Consider the following 18,729-nt stretch of genomic DNA (forward strand, 5'->3'; position numbering starts at 1 on the left):
TTAAAAACATATCCTTGCGCGAGGATTAAAAAAAAAAAGCTCTTAGTTATCTGTGATTCTAAATTATCTAGACATAACTCCACACACACAGGGCCGCTTTCTAGCTCTCCCTTTTCTTCCACAAGCAATTTCACTCTCAATTTTCATACTTTATTCCCATATTCTGGCTCACCCAATAGAGGCTGAATTTGCTCCTTTTAGAATTACAGAAAACGGTTTAAAAATATATTTTTCATAATGCAAAAAAAATTATTTTCATTCTGTCACAAATCGTCTCACTCATTCTATAGCCTTGAGAGTAGGTAATATTATCATTCCCATTTTATAGATAAGAAAACAGAAGCTTGTACAGCATAAGGAATATAGCCAATAATATTGTAATAACTTATGTATGGTGCCAGGTGGGTACTGGAAATATAGGGGGAACGCTTTGTAAAGTCCCTGGTTGTCAACCCCTGCTGTACACTTGACACTAATACAAAATAATACTGAATGTAATTAAAAAATAAAATTTCTTTAAAAAAAGCAATCTCATTAAAGACCTAAAAATGAAAGGCAAAACTATAAAACTATATAAAAGAAGAAGACAGGAGATCAAAAGTTGATGCCACCGACAAGTGGCATGCAGGTCTCAATTTGAACCTGAGCTGGTCTATCAGAGTACGGAGCCTGTCTCCTTCCCACATTGCTATCGTGGTTTTGTAAAATTGTCTTCCAATTTCCTTCTCCTTAAGGCGAGGGCCTCATATTTCATTTTTTGGTGTCCCTCAAAATCTTTAACATGGTATTGTTGAATAAATTTTTCTTAATTGGTGCATGATTGCTGGTAGTTCGTACACTGGAACTTGAATATTTAGATTCATCGTAAGTCGCCCATGAGATTTTCCTTTAGGTCAAGGATTGTATCACACATTGTTTTTGTGTCTGTCTGTAAGTCTGTTGGCAAGTTAATGGATGATGCTGTGGAGAGTGAGACAGTCATTTTTTCTGTATCTCATAAAGAGGCTGGCTCTGCTCGTGAAATTTCTGGCACTGTGAGCAACAATCACAGCACCACACAGGTTCATGGAGAGGAAATGGTAACATCACCAACCAGGAAAACTGACTGAGAACTGGCATGCTTTTAAAATTAAGGCAACTTCAATCATCTGAAATCATGTTATTGCAACATCAATGCAGTTTCCCATTAAAAATCTCTCAGAGGAGCAAAAAAAATAACTATATGTATTTAGAGTGAATGTAGCTGGTTTAAGGACTAGGTAGGCAGGTTATGTGCTTTTCTTCTTTTTTATCTTCTTTTGGGTTACTAAGCCATTTTTTTCAGTTATATTGTCATATAGTACTGATGCCAAAACAGAGTACTTGGAGTTGCTGTTTTTGGTTTTTGTTGTTGTTATTTGGCCACCAGAGAGCACGTAGATGCTGGAAACTCATCAACTCTTCCATACGTTACTCGGCTTTTATAAAATACCACGGAGGCCCTAGGCACTCAAGAGTGGGTTGATGCCTTTCTTGAGCCAGAATCAGCCCCTTCTGAAAAATGCCCAAAGAGCTAACCAGGTGTAACTGGTAAAGGACTTGGCTCTGTGTGTGGCAGGAAGACGGTTCATTCCACTCACTCTTTTCTTCATATATCTTTCTTGAACTCCAGAAAGCGCCACACTTTGGGTTAGACACAGAAGGTTACATCTGTCACAGGAAATACCAGATGCTCCATCGCCAAACTCATAAAATACATCTGCTGTCAGTGGTAATACAGCCATCAAGTTTTTAAAAATGTCTTCACATTGGGAAAATGAAATAAAGTCATCTTCCAGTCTGCTCTCGAGGCCAAGTGCAAGCCAAAAAAAGACCTGAATGACCACGGATGACACAAGGCTAAGGTCAGTTGGACCAAGAAGGCACTATGCTTCCCGGCTATTAAACAGGCAGCTCTCACCTAACCTGAAATAACCGCACCAGAGAGATTCTCTCACTGGCTCAGCAATCTGAGTTTGCCACTGACAGTCACAGCGCTAACTGAAAGAAGATTAAGGTTATTTTAAAAATGAAAAAACAACAAATACTGATATTTAGGAAAAAGGTAAATGCTGCTTTGTATTGGAGTCAGATGATTTGAATAACGTGAACTAGGTGTACGTGCTCCACCAAGATGAATAAAGCATGAGTATGTAACATAAGAAGTTAATACCGTTATGACACTGGCGGGAGTCTCGGCAAACTATTCCTACTCAACTTCTCTAACTCCCTGTTGGTGCTGTTAATTTTATTCCCCTGGTGTTCCTGAATTTTCAAGCTTTCTTCAAATTAATCATTTGCTTTCTTGACCATCTGTTGTGGTCTGGCAACCTAATTTTCCCAGTCACCTTCCAGAACAGGATGTCTCATCTGCAGAGTCAGTTCTTGAACTCATCTGATGACACAACTTGAGACTGCTTTCCTCTCTGTCCCAATGCGTGGTAATCTAGTCCCGTTACTTCATTTTTATTTTTCCTGCTTCTGTTAAGCATGGTGCAGTGACAGCTGATCCGAATGTATCACTTGGATGTGCACTGGGGTGACATGGAGCTCATATGCCAAATTTTGCCTGGAGTCAAGCTGAACTGCCAATTTATCACACGGCAGTGCACCAGAGCTTTTCACTGAACGCAGACAAATCCTTAATTACAACAGTACCACAGGGCACTGCTCCAGTAAAAGAACCGCAGCAACCTTTCCTCAGAGACGAATTCCCCCTATGAAGGTTGGTACATCTCTAAGAGGTGCTATAAAAGAATTTCTACTCCCTTCCCATCGGGGGTTAACGAAGACAAGTTTGAACTTTATGTGTGGGTTTGCAAATGCTTGAGACAGAAATAGTTCAGCATATTCAGCATTTGTTAAAAGAGAGAGCAGGGTGTGTGTTCTGAGCATGGAAAATTGGAAGTAATAAGATTTTCTGGAGACTATAGGTCAGTGACACCAGCTCATAAGAGGGGTTTGTGGTAAGGTTATGCCACAAACATATTGCTAGAGTGATTATCTTGGGCAAGGAGAAGATGCTCCTTCCTAGGAATCATCTTTGAGATGATGGTCCTGATGACTGTTCTGTGACTTAGGTTGACTGGGAAGAGAAAAGACAGGTCTTGAACAGAAAATAACTCCATTGTATAGGTCAGATTTAGGGTGGAAAAGGGGGGGATGGACTAAAGGGAAGTTAGAGTAAGGAGCTGACAATGGATTGATTTTTTTAAAAAATAAATTCAAGAAACTTAGCTAGAAAACGCCAATCTATAGAGCTTTGAAAACTTGTCTAAGACAAAATGTTGAATGTTAATCAACACAGTCTGTAGTTGTACCTTGAAATCCTTACCACTGAGTAAAATGTACTTCAATCAACCTGTGTGGAATGAGCTGGTTGAATTAATGTAAGGGACAGGATATGGAGATGGACAATAAAGAGAAAAGTCTTTATAAAAAGTGGCTAAGGAACTGGGAGCTGAAGTGGAACAGCTAAGGTTCAAGGTGACCACTGCTGGCAGTGTGACCCTGAGCAAGTTTATTTTCCTCATCTGTAAACTGGAGATGAAAAGAGAAATTACTCCTCAGTCTATTAAAATCATTAGATGTGAAGTGCAGTACCTGAATTTCATCATAGCTGCATAAAAAAAGAAAGGCTAACTCCACTAAAACTCACATGCATGTGCACACACAGAATTTCAGAAAATAGTTTTACAGGGTCATAAATAATAAATCTGGATCACAGTAGTTTACCCTAAAATGGAGAAGGGAACAGTAGCTGTGCTAACAAGGTTGTGAAAAATAATGAAAGAAGTTTGCTGCCGTGCAGGCTGATAACCCCTCACATATCATCTCCAAAGGTCTGGCTGGAAGGCTGTCTAGGGCATTTCAAGGAGGATTAAGATGTCCTTGAAAAGAATTCATTATTTTCATTACTGTTTGTTTTTTATTTTTATTGAATTTATAGGGGTGACACTGGTTAATAAAATTATACAGGTTTCAGGTGTACAATTCTATAATACATCATCTATATATTGTACTGTGTTCACCACCCAAAGTCTAATCTCCTTCCATCACCATTTATCTCCCATTTACCGTCTTCTACCTCCCCCACCCCCTTTCCCTCTGGTAGTCTCCATACAGTTGTCTGTGTCTATGAATTTTTTTGCTCAATTCCTTCACCTTCTTCACCCAGCCCCCCAAGGTCCCTCCCCTCTGGCAGCTGTCAGTCTGATCTCTGTATCTCTGAGTCTGTTTCTATTTTGTTTGTTAATTTTGTTCATTAGATTCACATGAGTGAAATAGATGCAACTTGTCTTTCTCTGGTTGGCTTATTTCACTTAGCATAATACTCCCCAGGTCCATCTATGCTGATGCAAAGGGTAAAAGACCCTTCTTTTTTATGGTAGAGTAGTATTCCATTGCGTAAATGTCCCACAGCTTTTTATCCACTCATCTACTGATGGACAACTGGGCTGCTTACAAATCCTGGCTATTATAAATAATGCTGCAATGAACATAAGAGTGCATATATTCTTTCTAATTTGTGTTTTGGAATTCTTAGGATATATTCCCAGAAGTGGAATCGCTGGGTCATAAGGCAGCTCCATTTTTAATTTTTTGAGGAACCTCCATACTGCTTTCCACAGCAGATGCACCAGTCTGCATTCCCACCAAGAGTGCACAAGGGTTCCTTTTTCTCCACACCCTCGCCAGCACTTGTCATTCATTGATCTGTTGATGGCAGCCATTCTTACAGGTGTGAAGTGATAACTCACTGTGGTTTTAATTTGCATCTCTCTGATGATTAGTGATGTTGAGCATCTTTTCATATGTCTATTGGCCACATGTATGTCTTCTTTGGAGACCTGTCTACTCAGGTCCCTTGCCCTTTTTTTAATTGGGTTGTTTTTTTTTGGTGTTGAGTTTTATAAGTTCTTTATAAACTTTGGATATTAACCCCTTATTAGATGTGTCATTGGCGAATATGCTTTCCCATTCAGTGGATTATCCTGAGGATTTTTTCAATCTCAAGAAAATGGCTGGAGTTTTAACTGCATCCCAGTTGGAGGCTTCCAAAGCTGCAAATCACCTGCAAGGTCTGATCAATAACACTCAGTGCACGGACTTTGAAAATCAGTGGCCTGTGCTGGCTAAAAGGGCATGCATAAATTAGTATCAAAAATGAAAGAGAATGCCATGGAAGTGACACCAACAAGATCTATGATCAGAAGTAACTGGAGGTGAGGAAAATGAAGCCCACACCACACGAATGATTGGGGAGCATGCTGAATGTGACACCAAGTGCAAAGAGACAAAGGTTAAAAATGACTAGAAAGTAAGAATTATCCCACTGGGAAAGGAAAAACAAAAAAATGTGTTTTTTTTACAAATAGCTTCAATAGACTGTAAGCCCTGGAGGAAAGGTACAGAAAGAGCCTTCAATCAAGAATTGGGGGATGGAGGAAGAAGGCTTTGGGAAAGCAGATGAAACTGTTATAACCCTGAGCCACAGCAGGTGAGGTAACTGTGGAGAATGAATGATAACATGGTTGAAATAATCAATCTGAAAAGTAATCGACATTCTTATCATTTCACTTGAAATTGCACAACTGTCAGTAAGAGAGCCAGAGTGAGGTGTCTCTGAAACTTGGAAGAGAGGGATATGAAATGCCCTAATATGAAAGAAATCCTTTCAAAAGGCAGATGGACAGACATTATTGACACAGCAAAAGAAATAGTATGCTGCTCAGAATGGATTCATTATGCATACAACGTGAAAAAATATACACATAGGAGCACAGGTGCACAGGTCAGGGAGGCTGGGCCCTCTCACTGTTATAGTCACATTGGTAACATCACGCATCACCTCTTTTGGGGGGATAGACACAGCAGGCTGCGTTAGCTGGAAGCCTTTTGAACATTCAGACACGCAGCTCACCAGCGACTGTCAGGTTGCAGGTGACTAGCCCATGCAGACTGGCGTAAAGGGATAGAATACAGAGTGTGCAGTCAGTCTGAGACTTCCAACCGCAGTGAGGCCGTATTCATCTTCTAAGTGACTAAACTGCCACTATGATCTTATACAACAATCTCATGAGTTCGGATCATGGGAAATCATCCCTGTGAGATGAACTTTCTTTAGTGTGCTGAACCTATTCCTAAGCCTATTGCACCTAAAAATAAGACCCTGGGTCCCAGTAAATTCATCGAAGTAACAAAAACCACCTGGCTATGGGGCAGGAGTGGACGGTGTCCTGTGTGGTAGCTAAGTGTTCATAAGCGACGACCTGTTGTAGCACTGTTGGCCCCGAGTGCCTTCCTTCTTTAAATGTGACAGGGATGGCGTCGGAGTTAAAGCACATGCTTACACACACACATACACACAAGCACTACAGCTAGACCATAGCTAGGAAGGAGCCCAGGGGTTAAGATGAATCATTTTTCATTTCTGAGTTTAAGAAAGTATAGACGAATAGACACTCAGGATTATTTCCTACTGGGAATTACTGCCATTAAAGCCAAATGGAGAAACTAATAAGCAACTCTGGATAATCCTTATTTATCCAAATTAATTAGACACCATGAGTTTCAAAACAGGCTTCCTACTAGGATCACGGGGACACAAATAAACGACACCACACACATACAAGTAACTTAAGAACCTGAGAAATATTACATAAAAAGACAACAATTTTAACATAAACATCATACCTAATCTATGAAAAGCACTAGCTAAAAGCTCGGAAAGGTGACGAAGCCATGGCTGCATAAAAACACATGAAGACGCTGAAGATTCTGCAAAGCAGGTGGTGACTGGTACTATTCACAGGTATAGCTACACCACATTTTGCCTCGAAGCGGTAAATAAAGGTGGCATTATTTACCAAAGTACTTGCATTTTTTTCTCTTTCTTTTGGGCCTCTAATTTTTTTCTTTCTCCTTTGGAAAATATTTTGGTGGTGTTCCCTCCCTTCACATCCTGGACTTAGCTGTCCCTTATTGGTCAATAAGGAGGTACTTTCCTGCTCCTTTTCACAAATCACTCCTAGCTCTTTTCAGCATCCTTCAGATGGCTTCTTAAAACAATTACAATTTATGGATGAAGTGCTATGATGCCTGGGCGCAATGGGGACACGGGGGACACGAATGAAACAAGACTGGCTATGAGTTGATCATTGCTGGAGATGAAAAATGGACACACAGAAGTTAACTGTGCTATGGTTGAAATTTTCCATAATGAAACATTTAAAAAATAAAACCAATTATTATTAAACCATGTACTTTATGACAATGATTTTCTGCTGAAGGGCACAAAAATTGGGCTCAAGTCAGAAGACTTTATTGGCTCATTTGTAATTGAAATCTAATCTACAATTCCAAATAGCATTCTGAGGTACCTTACCTAAAGACATGTACGATGCCAGACCCTTTTCTAAATCCTCTCATTATGCTATCATGTCAAAAACAGCAACCACCTAAGTGACAATAGTTATTCTTAAAGTTTAGCTATAAGCATCTCAGAAATAAAGGTAAAAAGAGAACTATAGTAACTAATAAAATTCATGTTCTGATAACAAAATATCAAATAGATTTTTCCTGGCATTAAATTCTAATGGCTAAATGAACTTTGTATTATAATACAAAGGACACTATATAACATAATGGGCAATGTCTTTAATGCTATATATGTTTCTCATATGGTCAGTCCTTGAGTCAATTCTTCCTAAACACCACGGGCTTTGCACTTGGGTCAGTGAGGCAAAGCCACTCTGTTGGGGTCTATGGTAGAATAGCTTTTTGATATCAACTACCAAGTTAGAGTCAAGGATACTAAATCAAGGAGAGTAAATGGAAAAGTATGTCCATATTTTTTTAATAGCAGGGCTTTAAATATGGAAAAGTATGTCCATATTTTTTTCTTAGCAGGGCTTTTTGACAGTGGCATAGTTAAGTCAATTTGGAATTACACTTTCTAGTGAGCATTCATATTACATATTACAGAAAGATTCATATGCTTTGGGTTTGGGCATGCAGGTTTTGGGATGACCTTCAAGTTATACATAAAATGTGTATGTATTTACATAATGTTAAAGCTTTTACACCCTAATAACTAAAATGAAAAGCATCGAGAACTTGTGGTCAGGAGGTATAAGCTACAATTTTATTTTTACTAGTTTGTGTAGCCCTGGGCAAGTAACTAACTTTTCTGAGTCTTGTTTCTTCATCTAAAAACTAGGTCATTCAATTAAATGTTTTAGTTACTTTGAGGCACTAATGTAAAATGCTTGGATTCATCTAATCTTGATGAAAGTGAATAAATCTCAAGGTGTCATTTATCCAGTAAAGATTATCTCACCAGGATTACATCAGAATCGCTGTTGCCAGTTTCAACTTCAATCACATCCTGACATTCCTGCACAAGATTCTGATTCAGCTTCCTTTTCATTTCCCAAGAAGAGGCCTATAGCAAGGTATTAACAAAAAATATACAAAGATTTGTAGTAATTGATAGTACACATTAAACTCCCTTCACTCACCTTCTATTAACTTCTGTACAGAAGCAGACTTCTGTGGGGTAAATATAAGAAATTCAATTTCTGATCATTGCTCTCAAGGAGGATATGATTTAGAAAAGCATAAGTAAAGCTTAAATAATAACAGACATTAAAAAAGAATGTGTATGAAATGAGTGGTATAGACTATGGTGCTCAAGAGTGAATCAAAGAGCTTGTAGTATTTTGCAAATCTGCATGAATTACTGCCCACATACTGGATAAATAACATCTCATATGGATATATACATTGATCTTAAAATTTATGGAGATGTTGCTGGAAGAAGTGAGGTATGCATTCATTTCAAATATCTATGATGGTTTTCTCTTATTATGCAGTTCTTAATCAATGGATATTAGACATGCCTAGTATTATGTGAGATATCTTCATCATTCTTTTGATATTGAAAGGATGTCCTCATACTTGAAAGGTGAGAACTGTTAATGGAAAATTTATGATGCACGGAAAGGTCTTCTTTGATTAGAATGGGTAGACGCAGGCTCTTAGCATCTTGAAGGCAGGAACTGTGTCGATCTCTGAGTCCTCAGCACCTGGCCCAGAGTAAAGCCTTAATATTTTGTTTGTTCAGTGAAATGAATTAACAAAGAACACTGAGGGGAAATTAAAACGAATTAAAAGTTGCAGATGTAAGAAACAGTAAGTACATTATTTTTAGTGGGAGCCCTGTTTTCAGAAAGTGGGAGAAAAGTTGTTTGGGATAAAGAAAGCAGAATCTTCTGAGAAACACAAGGGTGTGATAAAAACAATTCTCTAGGAAGAACAGTTAATTAATTACCTGTATTAACAGAGCTGAACTGTGGTGCAAATAAGCTAAATCATTTGCTAATTCCAGAGCCATTTTTATCAGCTTTTGGAGCATGTGATACGATTTTCTCAGAGCACATCTGCCTTCCTAATCCCATCTACTTAGGCTAATATTAAAATTAATTACACTTCCTGAGCCTTCCTCTGGTAGTGGTAATGCCTAGTGCTGTGTTTACTGGACAGAATATTAAAAATTTACTGCACATAATCCTCAAGTAATTGAAAGTTGTTTCAATTGCAGTTTAAAACCTGATTAAATTCATTTCTCAATAGCTTATAAAGAATGACACAGTCTCCTGATCTCTCCACCTCACTTCTAGATTTTTATAAATATAGAATATCTTTGAAGTGAAATTATCTTACCTTTCCAGGAGCTGACATATAACCAGTCTCCCTTTCTTCACCCTCCACTTGCTAATCAATCCATCCTAATCTTCTACCCTCTTCACTCTAAAACAACAACAAAATCTTTCCTGAGATCATCCCTATTACTTCTAAGTCATTAACTCAATGGACTTTCCTTAGAGGCCTTCGGTCTCTTAATAGAATTTAGCCTCTCTGACCATTTCACCTTGGATTACCTGTTACCCACCCCCTTACTCCTCTTGGTTTTAATAATAAAACAAATTCCTGATTTCTTCTCTTTCTGCTCTGGCTATTCCCTCACAATCCCCTGTGCACACATCTTCGGACTGCTAGACATAAGATACCAATATTCCTCTATCTAGTCTTTCTTTTCTTCTTACCCTTATTCCTCCCTTGGTGTGTCCCCTTGGGAGTCTCAAACTGTGTAAGCTGAACACATGCTCCTCCTCACAAGCCCAGGCACCTGCTAGGATATTTATTTATTTATTTATTTGTTTGTTTGTTTGTTTCTTTTTAAAATTTTTAAAATATGTTTTTATTTCTATGCAAATGGAAAGGAAAAGAAAGCTGGAGTAGCAATTCTTATTTCTGACAAAACAGACTTCAAAATAAAGACCATAACGAGACAAAGATGGTCACTACATATTACTAAAGGGATCAATCCAACAGGAGGAAATAACCCTTATAAACATTTATGCACCCAATATAGGAGCACCTAAATATATAAAAAATCTCTTGGGGGACTTTAAAGGGGACATTGACAGCAACACAATCATAGTAGGGGACTTTAACACCCCACTGTCAGCATTAGACAGATCATCAAGACAAAAAATCAACAGGGAAACACAGACCTTAAATGAATCACTAGACCTAATGGATTTAATTGACATTTACAGAACATTTCACCCCAAAGCAGCAGAATACACATTCTTCTCAAGTGCACATGGAACATTCTCAAAAATAGACCACATGTTAGGGAACAAAGCAAGTCTCTACAAATATAAGAAGACTGAAATAATATCAAGCATCTTCTCAAATCACAATGCCATGAAACTAGAAATCAACCACTATAAAAAAAACTCAAAAGTATTCAAACACATGGGGGCTAAATAGCATGTTATTAAACAATGAAAGGGTTACCAAGGAGATCAAGGAAGAAGTCAAACACTTCACGGAAAGTAACGAAAATGAACAGACAACAACCCAAAACCTATGGGACACGGCAAAAGCAGCCCTGAGAGGAAAATTCATAGCAGTACAGGCCTATCTCGAGAAATAAGAAAAAGATCTAATGAACCATCTAACACAACAACTAAAAGAACTAGAACGAGAACAGCAAGAAAAGCCCCGAGGAAGCAGAAGGAAGGAAATAATAAAAATCACAGCAGAAATTAATGACATAGAGACTAAAAAACAATACAAAAAATCAATGAAACCAAGAGCTGGTTCTTTGAAAAGGTAAATAAGATTGATGCACCTTTAGCCAGACTCACTAAGAAACAAAGAGAGAGGACCCAAATAAGTAAAATCAAAAATGAAAGAGGCGATATAACAACTGACCCAACAGAAATACAAAGGATTGTAAGAAAATATTATGAGCAACTATATGCCAACAAATTGGACAACATGGGGGAAATGGACAAATTCCTAGAAGCACACAACCTTCCAAAGCTGAATCAAGAAGAGGCAGAAAACCTGAATAAGCTGATAACAACTAATGAAATTGAAGCAGTAATCAAAAAACTCCCAGCAAACAAAAGTCCTGGACCAGATGGATTTACAGGTGAGTTTTACCAAACATTCAAAGAAGAATTAACACCTATTCTATTCAAACTATTCCAGAAAATTCAAGAGGGAAAACTCCCAAACTCTTTTTATGAGGCCAGCATCATCCAAATCCCAAAATCAGATAAAGATACTACAAAAAAAGAAAATTACAGACCAATATCCCTGATGAACATAGATGCTAAAATCCTCACTAAAATACTAGCAAACCGGATCCAGCAATACATTAAAAAGATCATACATCATGACCAAGTGGGATTTATTACACGGATGCAAGGCTGGTACAACATCGCAAATCAATAAATGTGATGCATCACATAAACAAAATGAAGGACAAAAATCATATGATCATATCAATACATGCAGAAAAAGCATTCGACAAAATCCAACACCCATTTCTGATAAAAACTCTCAGCAAAGTGGGAATAGAGGGATTATATCTCAACATAATGAAGGCCATATATGACAGACCTACAGCCACCATCGTACTCAATGGGCAAAAACTAAAACCATTTCCCTTAAAAACCGGAACAAGACAAGGATGTCCACTTTCACCACTCTTATTCAACATAGTACTGGAAGTCCTCGCCATAGCCATCAGACAGGAAGAAAACATAAAAGGTATCCAGATTGGAAAGGAGGAAGTAAAACTGTCATTATTTGCAGATGACATGATATTGTACATAGAAAACCTTAAAGACTCCATCAAAGTACTCCTAGATTTGATAAACGAATTTGGCAAGGTAGCTGGATACAAAATCAACATCCGGAAATCAATGGCATTCTTATACACCAACAATGAACTTTCAGAGGGAGAAACTAAAAAAGCAATACCATTTACCATTGCAACTAAAAAAATAAAATACCTAGGAATAAACTTAACCAAGGATGTAAAAGACCTGTACTCGGAAAATTACCTGACACTGAAAAAAGAAATAGAGGAAGATTTAAACAAGTGGAAGAAGATACCATGCTCATGGATTGGAAGAATTAATATCATTAAAATGTCCATACTACCCAAAGCAATTTATAAATTTAATGCAATTCCTATTAAAATACCAACAGCATATTTCACAGACCTAGAACAAACATTTCGAAAATTTATAGGGAACCAAAAAAGACCCCAAGTAGCGGCAGCTATCTTGAGAAAAAAGAACGGAGTGGGAGGGATCACATTACCAGACTTCAAACTGTATTACAAAGCCACTGTAATGAAAATGGCCTGGTATTGGTACAAAAACAGGCATATACATCAATGGAACAAAATAGAGACCCCAGAAATAAACCCACACCATTATGGCCAGTTAATATTTGACAAAGGAGGCAGGAGTATCCAATGGAGTAAGGACAATCTCTTCAATAAATGGTGCTGGGAAAATTGGACAGATACATGCAAAAGAATGAAACTAGACCACCATCTTTCACCATACACAAAAATAAACTCAAAATGGATAAAAGACTTAAATGTAAGTCACGAAACCATAAAAATCCTGGAAGAAAACATAGGCAGTAAAGTCACAGACATCCCATGTAGTGGGCTTTTCACTGATACATCTCCTAGGGCAAGAGAAACAAAAGAAAAAATAAACATATGGGACTACATCAAACTAAAAAGCTTCTGCACAGCAAAAAAAACCAGCCTCAAAATACAAAGGAGCCCCACGGTCTGGGAAAACATATTTGCCAAGGATGTATCTGATAAGGGGCTAATTTCCAAAGTGTACAAAGAACTCATATCACTCAGCAAGAGGAAGACAAACAACTCAATTAAGAAACGGGCAAAGGACTTAAATAGACACTTCTCCAAAGAAGACATAGGGATGGCCAAGAGACATGAGAAAATGCTCAATGTCACTAATCATCAGAGAGATGCAAATTAAAACCACAATGAGGTACCACTTCACACCTGTCAGAATGGCTGCCATCAACAAATCAACAAACGACAGGTGCTGGCGAGGGTGTGGAGAAAGGGGAACCCTCATGCACTGCTGGTGGGACTGCAGACTGGTGCAACCACTATGGAAAACAGTATGGAGGTTCCTCAAAAAATTAGAAATGAAGCTGCCATTTGACCCTGTGATTCCACTCCTAGGAATGTATCCTAAGAATCCTGAAACATTCATCAGAAAGAATACATGTACCCCGATGTTCATAGCAGCACAGTTTACAATAGCTAAGATCTGGAAACAGCCCAAGTGCCCATCAGTAGATGAGTGGATAAAAAAGCTGTGAGACATTTACCCCATGGAATACTACGCAGCTGTAAAGAAGAAGAATCTCGTACCCTTTGGGACAGTATGGATGGGCCTGGAGAATATTATGCTAAGTGAAATAAGCCAGGCAGAGAAAGACAAACATCACATGATCTCACTTATACATGGAATCTAAAGAACTTAATAAACTGATGAACAGAATAGATTCAATGACATGGAAGCATAGATGAGACTGACGAATGTCAGAGGGATGGAGGAGGGAGGGTGGGTGGAAGGGGAGAGAGTAACCAAAGAATTTATATGCATATATGCGCAACCCAAGGGAACGAACAATGGTGGGGAGAGGGACTGGGGAGGGAGATGGGACGGGGTGGAACGGGTCATTGGGGAGAAAAAGGGACATCTGTAATATTTTAAACAAAAATAAAATTTTAAAAATAAATAAATAAATAATAAAAAATAAATAAAATATGTTTTTATTGATTTCAGAGAGAGGAAGGGATAGGGAGAGAGAGATAGAAACATCGAAGATGAGAATTATTGATTGGCTGCCTCCTGCACCCCCCTAGTGGAGATAGAGCTTGAAGCCCGGACGTGTGCCCTGACGAGGAATTGAACTGTGATCTCCAGTTCATGGGTCAACACTCAACCACTGAGCCACGCGCTGGCCGGGCTAGGATTTCCTACTTCAATGAATGGAATCACCATCCACCCAGGTGCAGGAGCCAGAGATTCTGTAGTCATTCTTGCCATTTCTCTCTGCTTCACCTTCTATATCCAATACATCACCAAGAAGGGTCAGTGTCCCCTCCTCAAGACAACACAGAAGGAACAAATGGATCCACTTCCTTCCACTCCCGCACCACTACTCTAGCCCACACTACCATTGCCTCTCAGTCAACCACTATAATAGTCTAACTGCTGTGCCCGCATTCGCTCTGCTCTCTACTGACCCTTCTTCCATAACTCAGCCAAATCAATCGTTTCTAAATGAAAATCTAGTCACGCCACTTCCCTGCTTGAAGCTCTTCAACAGTTTCCCATTGCTCTGAGGATAAACGCAAAATCTCTTATCAAAGGTCATATATAGAACCTGCATGGTTCTGGTGACTCTGTACTTGTCTCACACCAGTCTCTTTCCATCTCTCTGCCCCACTGTAGCTTACTTGTCTTCCCAAGGTACTTTGTGTTCCCCATGTTCCCACTTTAGCAAATGCTGTTTGCACTAACCAGTTAGAAATGCTCTTCCTCTCTTTGCGTCAATTCATTTGGAATTCTATCCTAAAAGTTCATCCATCACTTTTTCAGGGAAGATGTCCCCTGTCCTCCCAGATAAAGTCAAATTCCCTGTTATAAGTACTCATGCTACTAAGTCATAAAAACTGCCATAGTCGCAGTTTACATTTTTCTGGTAATTACTGGACTGTCTGTCTCAATGTAAGGTCGATGGGGCAGGGATCAGGTATATATGCCCTAACTGAATACTTGTATACACACACGCACACACACACACACACACTCACACTAAGTGAATCTCTATATTTAAAATCTAAAATGTCATATTCTAACACTTGGGCGCACTTCAACTTGTTAATCATTTGTGTGTTGCTGCAGCATGCTACCTACCCATAAAATACACCAACAAATCCCAAATCTTGAAATCTCACAGTTAATTAGTGGAAGTCAGGGTTAAGGGATAAAACTAATTTTTATACAGGGCATTACTAACATGCAGTATTTTGGACATAGCAAGTGTGCTGAATCAGCATCTGCTGAATATATGAACTTGTATGTATATGATACATAATTCAGAGTAAAATGCTGATGATTGTATCAGATTCAGCTTGGCTTCTATTGTCTCAAAAAAAAATGATTTATTGCCAAAACTTCAAAGTTATAGGGAACTGGACTTTAAATATTTTAAGAAAACCAGCTACTCAAAAATGGAATGAGAAAAGGCTGCCTTAGGAGGTAATGAGTCTCCATCAATAAGGATTTCCAAGAAAAGTCTATACACCATTTGCCAAAGACATTACAAAGGAATGTGAGAGATATTTCTGTAATGTAACTATTGTTCAGAATAATTGCTTCAGAAGGAACCATACCTAAAATACCTTGTCTCCCACAATGCATAATACAGAATCTTTCACAGGGCAGAAGTTCAGCAGATATTTGCTGACTGAAGCAGTTTATTGCTTTCAGAGCCTATGGCACTACATCTTAATATATTTTATGGTGGCCAATATCCACCCTTGAAGGGTGAATTTAATTTTTGGAAACAGGAAAAAGATATTAGAAGTCAAGTTTGATGAACAAGGCAGATAAACTAGGCCATAAATTTTGACTTATAAAAGATTTAAAATGATAGTGAGATAATAATGTCTGCAATCATTTAGCAGTGAATCTGGCATAGGGTGAATGATCACTCAGTTGTGGGTATTGTCATTATTACAAACTGAATCTGAGGGCTAATTCTCAAAATAGGACTTAAATAAGGATAACATTGTAAGAATGAAAGTACAGTGATTCTTTTAAAAGAAACAAACTTGCCCTGGCCACTGTGACTCAACTGGCTGAGCATCATCCCATGCCCTGAGAGGTTGCTGGTTCGATTCCTGGTTTTGGGCTCAATCCCCATTTAGGGCTGTGCAGGAGGCAACCAACTAATGTTTCTTTCTCCCTCTCCTTTCCTCTGTCTCTCTAAAATCAAGAAGAACATATTTAAATAAATAAAAGAACCAAACTCATTTGGATACGTGGACGTTCTTGGGTAGTACATTTGTTACTAGCAATCTGACTTCTCCACCGAAAGACAGAACTCAGAAGAAAAAACTGAAATTGGGACCTTGTCCAGGAAACTCAGATTACAATGTGTATGCATGAGTGCTTTAAAAATGTGAAAATGAAGTGAAACCTTTACCAAATGCTATATCTGGAGCAGATGAATTACTACACATTTGGTGAACCAGAAAAGAAAAAAAAAAACACCTGGGATGTCTCAGGGAGTCTGATGCTTTCTGGCACGGCTGCCAGATGTCGCTGCTGTGGTTCCACCTTCTTCCTTGTAGACTTCATCACTTTAGTCTCTGAGACGAACTCCACGTCAGAGTCCCTCCCTTCTGTGTTTCTCTTCCAGCTTCTGTGGCTGACCGAGAGCTCAAAGGATGCAAGAGACTCACGCTTCAACTCATTATCTGAAGGCCTGATTTTCTGAGTTTTTGTCTTTTCCTTAAACAACAAAGAACATGTTTTTATTTTTCAGTAGTCAGCTTATTTACAATTAAGCAACGTTTTTCTAAAAACCTTATAACATCAGGTGATATTTATTACTAATAAAAACCTTAAAAAGCAAAAACTTGGAAACAGACTTCAGCAAATGTGTATCACTGCAATGGCTAATTCAGAATCTGACTCAGCAGAGCTGGGCTGAGTCAACAAATCCAATTTTGAGGATGCAGAAGACCTCAAACTGAGAACAATGTGCTTCCTGACATCCTCCCAACAGATTTACTTGCCTTTGGCTCCCTGGTGTGTGTGTGTGTGTGTATATATATATATATATATATATATATATATATATATATATATATATATATATCAGTAATCTACTTATCTAAATGTTGGCTGGGGGTTATCAATCCTATCACCAGCCCATTAAAAAATGTGAGTAGCTAAAATTATAGAGTTTTCCATATTTTCTGTGTGATGGTGTAATTGAAAGATTTATCTAAAGATTAAAAATATTCTCTCTACACTTTAAATTTTATATAACACACATTTGAGGAAAATAATGTAATATGACATTTAGGGAACATAAGAAACAATGTAGGACTTACATATACAATGCATTTCTAGGCAAATATATATCCTCAGACAAATCAATCTCTCTCTATATATATATGATTAAATATATAAGTATATATCATATATATCCTAGAAAATACTGGAAAGAAATACATTAAAATATTTAAAATAGTCATCAGCTCCAGGAAGACAATAGGTGATTTAAATTTTCTTATTTATATTCGATTTTCTGAATTTTACCTAACAAACATGCATCAGTCTAATAAGAAAAAAAATGGTGACAGTTTTTAAAAAATTCGATAGTGCTTCACTTTCTGAACCTCATAAACCATGACGACATTTGGCCCTTGATAAATCTTATCCTTTATAGAGAAGCATCACACAAATGGCTCAATTCTTTAATTACTCACCTTAGATGCTGAAATTCGGCAAATGGTAGTGAGCTCGGGGATCTTGCTTGTTGGTATAAACTGAGGCTTTTATGGAAAAAGTCATTAGACAAATGTCAGTACAAATAACTTTCAATCAGCATATTACATTAATTGAATATTCTTCATTTCTTAAAAAAGAAGTTTTGAGATTGTATATCCTCACTGATAATTATTTAAGGGGTCCCTTTCAGTTTAGGTGCGGACTGGATAGTACAAGAGAACCGATGGTTGTTGAAACATTGGGGATCCAATGTCTTTTGAGCAAGTTCAGGGTGCCCCTGAATCAAACACCATCTCCACAGGCCTCAACTCCCCTTTGGGGGGACTCTTTGTCCCCTGCTTTGAGGTTCCAGCATCTGGAATGAATTCTGATCTTTAGCAATAGCTCCGTCTAGTTCAGAGCTCTAGGCCTGAGCTTCAAGGAACTTTTAAGGGTAGAGTGGCCTTAACTGTGTCCCTCCTCACTGGATGCTGCCTTATCCCCACCATCCAGCTGTTGCCTTGTACTCAGAGGCATGGCTAGAGAGAGGAAGTATTTCCTCTCCCTGAAAAAGAAGCACCTTTTAAGTAAAACTGGCTGTGATCATTGTTACCCTGCAACGATGAGATGATAATGAAATACACAGAGGGAAAATAAACAACAACGCAGGCTCTGCACCCCAGGCCCAGCTTCACTACCCTTGGGTTGAAACCTTGGTTAGGGGTCCACCTGCACCTCTTTTCAGCGCACCCATTATCTTTCACTGTGG

The 18,729-nt window shown here is 38.3% G+C and overlaps 1 protein-coding gene across 1 annotated transcript in view; it reads right to left on the reverse strand.

The window, feature by feature from the left end:
- MORC1 (MORC family CW-type zinc finger 1) overlaps positions 1–18,729 on the reverse strand; it is a 135,456-nt gene that overhangs the window by 30,155 nt on the left and 86,572 nt on the right. Inside the window, 3 exon segments of the mRNA XM_087817862.1 lie at positions 8,360–8,464; positions 16,734–16,973; positions 17,960–18,025. Coding sequence (XP_087673988.1) covers positions 8,360–8,464; positions 16,734–16,973; positions 17,960–18,025 — 411 coding nt within the window.

Source organism: Miniopterus natalensis, chromosome 6, assembly GCF_054644295.1.
Source record: "Miniopterus natalensis isolate mMinNat1 chromosome 6, mMinNat1.hap1, whole genome shotgun sequence".
NCBI lineage: Eukaryota > Metazoa > Chordata > Mammalia > Chiroptera > Miniopteridae > Miniopterus > Miniopterus natalensis.